The following is a 6,341-nucleotide window of genomic DNA, read 5'->3' as shown; positions in this document are numbered from 1 at the left end:
GCATGATCTCAGCTCACTGCAACCTCCACCTCCTGGGTTCAAGAGATTCTCCTGCCTCAGCCTCTCAAGTAGCTGGGATTACAAGCACACCACCACACCCTGCTGATTTTTGTATTTTTAGTAGAGACAAGGTTTCACCATGTTGGCCAGGCTGGAGGCTGGTCTCGAGCTCCTGACCTCCAGTGATCCAACTGCCTCCCAAAGTGTTAGGATTACAGGCATGAGCCACTGTGCCCAGTCTCTATCCTTTTTTTTTTTTTTTTTTGGATACAGCATCTCACTCTGTCACCCAGGCTGGAGTGCAGTGGCGTGACCTTGGCTCACTGCAACCTCTGCCTCCCATTTCAAGTGATTCTCCTGCCTCAGCCTCCTGAGTAGTAGCTGGGATTACAGGCATGCACCACAACACCCGGCTAATTTTTGTAATTTTTGTAGAGACAGGGTTTTACCATGTTGGCCGCGCTGGTCTCGAACTCCTAGCCTCAAGTGATCTGCCCGCCTTGCCCTTCCAAAGCGCTGAGATTACAGGCATAAGCCACCGCGCCTCCCTTTTTTATCACCTTTCTAAAATAAATTTCATGAGTGGACCCATAATTTTGTGACACAATAGATGCAGAACATTAAGAGAAAGATAACAGGTGAGAAGAGAAGATAGTAGAATGTTTGAAATAATGTACATGAAGGGGAGTATATAGTGCTATGCACAGAAGGATGCTTGCTAAATGACATCAGATAATTCAGAGACTTTTTTTATTAAATGTGTAAAAAGCAGTTCTCATGTTACAAGCTCAAAATCAGACGAATGCATGAGGGTATATAATTGGTATATTTATAAACTGTATCACCCAAAAACTCAATGAGGACACAATCTACATTACATTCAACATTTGCATATTTACATGATATATACTGCAAAGTAAATACAAAATGAACTCCCATCATTTTAGTTCAGAACACAGGTGATATAATTTGAAAACAAAAGCAATTTTTTCAACAAAAAACAGAAGTCTCCCAAGTACCAATTCACTATTTTGTGGAAAAATACAAGACTAATTATGAGTTCCATTCCAGTTTAGTCAGTAAGATACCTTGTTTGTTTGTTTGTTTTGGTTTTAGAAACAGGGTCTCTCTCTGTCATCCGGGCTGAAGTTCAGTGGTGTGATCAGAGTTCACTGCGGCCTTGAACTCCTGGGCTCAAAGAATCTTCCCACCTCAGCCTCCCAAGGCACTGGGATTACAGGTGTGAGCCATCGCACTCAGTCTAGTAAGATATGTTTTGTTACTGAAATACAGCTAAAGTTTTGGATTTTAATCACCAAAATAACAGTACTTCTGGTTTACAATTGACTTTAAAATAGAGGATACTAATATATATTCATTTTCACTTTTTAAAAAATCTTCAAAACTTAAATACAATTCTGAAAGTATTTGTGCCTTGCCATTTGTTCAATAAATATGATTTGTTTTTAAATACATCACAAAAGTTCAATTAACTAACCAGAATTCTATATCTATAGCCTGTCTACTGGGGTTCAGTCTTAAGTCTGACTATCAAAAGCAGCAGCTCAGAATTTATTTCATAAAATTAATCCCAAGAGTTACTGGGTAGCTTTTAAAGTATCTCATTGCTTATAACACAACTCACTAGATAGATAGTCTATACTAGTGACTCCTGACATCAAAATTATCTGGGGAGCTTTTAAAAAAATACATGGGGTCCACATCATAACTACACTAAGAATCGAGAATGTCTGTATTTTTTTTAACGTTCCCAGGTGATAATGCCATGCAGCCTAGTGTGGGAAACTCCGACCTACCACTAAGCCTGTGGTTCTCAACTTTTCAGGTGCACTGGAATCACTGAGGGAAACTTTAAACACAAAAAGCAAAGCAAAACACAGAAAAGAGCTGTGCTTCAGTAGATGGAGAGTCATGTGCAGGAATCAGCATTTTAAACAACCACACAGTTGGTCCCAAATGACTCAGAAACACTGTACCACCTTTGTCAGATATCATATTATAATGAGTACATTCAGCAATTAGGTGACATTGTCCACAAGCCCCAATGAATCCTGCCCTAGGCAGTTTTAGCAAGTGTTTGAGGGCAACACTCAGCCTTTTCAAGTAAAATATATTTATATTCTTAAATATTAGGTCAAAGTCAACTGAATTCTGAGACCATCATTCACTAAAGAAGGCAAATGCTCTTTCCAACAATTTAAACCTTTAAACAAACCAGTTCTTAGCCCTCAACTTAAACCTAATGCTTTCTCCATCATTAGTCTGATATATGTGATCAGAGGTAGTGATTCCATCTTACCAAAAATGTATTGTGGACTATAAAAGATACACATTCATACATCTTCACAGGCTCTGTACAGTCCCTATGTAATGGAGATTGGAGACCACTTGGATATTAAATAATACTGTGAAACAGTAAACAATACACTCTTGATTTTAAACAATGAAACCTCATAATATTTCCCTCAAACAATAAGTTCTTACATACAATATACAAAAAAAAAATTCTAGAAAACACTAAACGTATCATGCTGCCTCTTTTGTGAAGTTATTTACTAGTTTTTCACCATCCCTGTAATTATCCATAAAGTCAGTAGTTGGTGTACATCATTCCACTTCAAGAAATTTTCTGGCTTTTTTTTTTTTGAGACAGAGTCTTGCCCTGTCACCAAGGCTGGAGTGCAGTGGCGCATCTTGGCTCACTGTAACCTCTGCCTCCCGGGTTCAAGCGATTCTCCTGCCTCAGCCTCCTAAGTAGCTGGGACTACAGGTGCCGCCACCACACCCAGCCAATTTTTGTATTTCTCGTAGAGACGGTGTTTTACCATGTTGGCCAGGATGGTCTCGAACTCCTGACCTCAAGTGATCCACCTGCCTCAGCCTCCCAAAGTGCTGGGATCACAGGCGTGAGCCACCAAGCCCGGCCTCACTTCAAGAATTTTTTTTTTTTTTTTTTTTTGAGACGGAGTCTCACTCTGTCGCCCAGGCTGGAGTGCAGTGGCCGGATCTCAGCTCACTGCAAGCTCCGCCTCCCGGGTTTACGCCATTCTCCTGCCTCAGCCTCCTGAGTAGGTGGGACTACAGGCGCTCGCCACCTCGCCCGGCTAGTTTTTGCTAGTTTTTTTGTATTTTTTAGTAGAGATGGGGTTTCACCAGGTTAGCCAGGATGGTCTCGATCTCCTGACCTCGTGATCCGCCCGTCTCGGCCTCCCAAAGTGCTGGGATTACAGGCTTGAGCCACCGGGCCCAGCCAAGAATTTTTTACAAGCACAGAAACTGTATCTCAGTGTATGATAACTGTTATTATAATACTATATTGTATGATAAATATACAAGCTCATTTGAGTGTGTGATAGCTCCACCACCTCCACCAAGCTTTAGGAATAGATATAATCTACTCTGAACCCAAAAGCTGCAGAAAGCAGTGACAACGACGCTAAGAAGCAGGGAGAGTATATGGTTAGTAGAATCTATCTGGCATCTTGCTCACCTGAACTACACCTAAAGTGCTGTTATTTCTCGTGCATGCACTTCTCCATTATGTTCTTCACAAACGCTCAGCTCTTCTCCATAAGCCACCATGGCCAGTCCACAAACCAAACTATTTTTAATGTTCAACAGAAAAGAAAGGTAGCAACAAGTTCCTTATTTTCGTTAATTCCTTGTTTCTTATAATAAAGAGTATCACTTCCTCTCACCAAAAAGCTATAGAGCTTCTGATGAAATTCAACTGTTCAAAAGGCTCACTCACCTCTTTTCCAGGGGTAGGTGTGATTAAACAGCTGGCATTTCTTCTTAACTAAGCAATGAAAAGGCAATTACTAAAAAATCAGCATTGTATTACCAGAAAGGCAAGTCATTTCATAAAATAAGAACTGAAGAGTTTTAAATCTGTATTCATCAAGAAGCTAAAAAATTCATACTAATTTTTAACCACTTAAGAGTTTTGACTCACAATAATCAAACCATTTTCCGGTTTATAAATAATTCAAGATCAAAATAATAAATTTTAAAATTAAACAAAATTTGAAAAACTTACATATAAATATCAAAAACCAAGCAACATGACGTCTGCTACTTGGAAAAAAGGCATGGAGACACAGTAATACCGGAATAAGGATTTCAACATATGACATAATGGCATAAGGCACTACCTCAACTTCAGTCTACATTAAGTCATCATACGCAAATATGGGACAGGAGAAGAAAACACACAAACACAACTTTTCACGTCCTTTTGGCTGGTCTGGCAGTTAACTGCTTTTCTCTTTCAAACTCCTTCTCTCGTTGCTGCTCCCTTTCCAACTCTTCTTTTTGCCTCTTCTGCTGCAGTTTAAGCGCTCTTTTCTGTGTTAAAAAAAAATTAAAAACCAAGAGAGCAATCAGGGGTTACAGGTATGGTCTAATTTGAATATAATAGTGCTCTGCTTTGAGGTAATTCATTCACACTAATAAATTTCATCTTGGACATTTAAATTTGGGATAATTTAAGGTCCTTCTGATTCAAAAAAAATTTGTTGCTCTAAGCTGTTATTAAATGAGAACTGTAGTGCATATCCAGAGAATCTAAGCCTATCAACCCAGCTATTAGTAAAAAAGCTCAGTGTGCAGTTCAAAAAAAATGACATTTTTTAGGCTGCATGCGGTGGCTCATGTCTATAATCCTAGAACTTAGGGAGGTCGTGGCCAGGGGAGCTTGAGCTCAGGAGTTTAAGACCAGCCTCAGCAACATAGTGAGACCCTGTCTCTAATATTTCATAAACAATGACATTTTTTAAAAGAAAACAATGTACCATGAATTAATTATGCTATTGTAAATGAGGGTATAAAAGTCAAAATAAGAATACTGGCTGGGCCAGGCGCGGTGGCTCAAGCCTGTGATCCTAGCACTTTGGGAGGCCGAGACAGGCGGATCACGAGGTCAGGAGATCGAGACCATCCTGGCTAACCCAGTGAAACCCCATCTCTACTAAAAAATACGGAAAACTGGCCGGGCGAGGGGGCGGGCGCCTGTAGTGCCAGCTACTCAGGAGGCTGAGGCAGGAGAATGGCGTGAACCCGAAGGGCGGAGTTTGCAGTGAGCTGAGATCTGGCCACTGCACTCCAGTTTGGGCAACAGAGCGAGACTCCGTCTCAAAAAAAATGAAAATAAAAATAAAAGAATACTGGCTGGACACAGTGGCTCACGCCTATAATCCCAGCACTTTGGGAGGCCAAGGCGGGCGTTACCACCTGAGGTCAGGAGTTTGAGAACAGCCTGGCCAACATGATGAAACCACGTCTCTACTAAAAATACAAAAATTAGGTCGGTGTGGTGGCGGGCACCTGTAATCTCAGCTACTTCGGGGGCTGAGGCAGGAGAATCACTTGAACCCAGGAGGCAGAGGTTGCAGTGAGCTGAGATCGCACCATTGCACTCCGGCCTGGGCGGCAAGAGCAAAATTCTGTCTCAAAAAAAAAAAAAAACACAACAATTAAACCTCTACTTTTGTAAAGAACTCACTTTTAACTTTGATGTTTTTTCATGAAGCATCAGCATCTCTTTTCTTATATTCACCAACTTGGCATGATAGTGTTTAGCCTCAGCAAACTTAACGTGGAAAAATAAATGAAAAGTCAAGTTAAAATAGACTAAAATATCAAAATGAATAAATAAGTCAATATATAAATGACAGTTCGTGCTTCCTAAATTGGTCAAAATTTTTACAGCCTTATCTCAACATTTTAATTCCAAAATAAAGATTTCCTTATATCATTAGTAGGATTTGAAAGACATTTGATTTAGTTCAGATAGACAAAAGCATTACTAAATATAAAATAGATATATTAAGATGGGAATAGACAATATTTTGCTTTAAAAACATGTAATTATAAAATTTCAGATAAGACTATCTAACAATGCTATCAGTTTCATTTAAGAAAAGTAAAGCATTCTCTCTGCCTTTACAAGAGAGAGACTGAGCCAGAGCACATGAAATAGTTTAAGTGAAGTGTCTGCCCATATGGAAAACCCAAGCTGTGGCCACAGAGCCCTGAACAGAGAAGACTGTGGACAAGTTTAATCCTATTCCTTGGGCTCTTTTAGTCAGATTAAGCAGAATGATCTCTGTGAGGACACTTTCATTCTCCAGGAATTGTAAGTACAGACTTTACAACTCAGCCAACCTGCATAATCTAAAATGAAGTCTTATGTCAGGAGAAGATGGGAGGATAATGCAAGCCTAGAGATGTCACAGAGAAGGAGAGAAGCGCCCTATTTTCAGACAAGGTTACAGAAAGAGAAGAAATGAAGGAAATGTCAGTAGAGAGATTCACAGCCT

General features: G+C 39.9%; 1 protein-coding gene and 1 pseudogene across 1 annotated transcript in view; one reads left to right on the top strand and one right to left on the bottom strand.

Annotated features, from left to right (window-relative positions):
• LOC105548209 overlaps positions 1 to 3,732 on the top strand; it is a 15,332-nt pseudogene extending 11,600 nt beyond the window's left edge.
• Positions 2,981 to 6,341, bottom strand: part of BLOC1S6 (biogenesis of lysosomal organelles complex-1, subunit 6, pallidin) — a 22,301-nt gene continuing 18,940 nt past the window's right edge. Inside the window, exon 5 of the mRNA XM_011992108.1 lies at positions 2,981 to 4,368. Within this exon, the coding sequence (XP_011847498.1) occupies positions 4,249 to 4,368 (120 nt within the window). The 3' untranslated portion in view covers positions 2,981 to 4,248. The remainder of the gene's footprint in view (positions 4,369 to 6,341) is intronic.

This window comes from Mandrillus leucophaeus, unplaced genomic scaffold (genome assembly GCF_000951045.1).
Source record: "Mandrillus leucophaeus isolate KB7577 unplaced genomic scaffold, Mleu.le_1.0 Scaffold402, whole genome shotgun sequence".
Lineage (NCBI taxonomy): Eukaryota > Metazoa > Chordata > Mammalia > Primates > Cercopithecidae > Mandrillus > Mandrillus leucophaeus.
The sequence above is the reverse complement of the archived record's forward strand: the minus strand, read 5'-3'. Positions and strand labels throughout refer to the sequence as shown.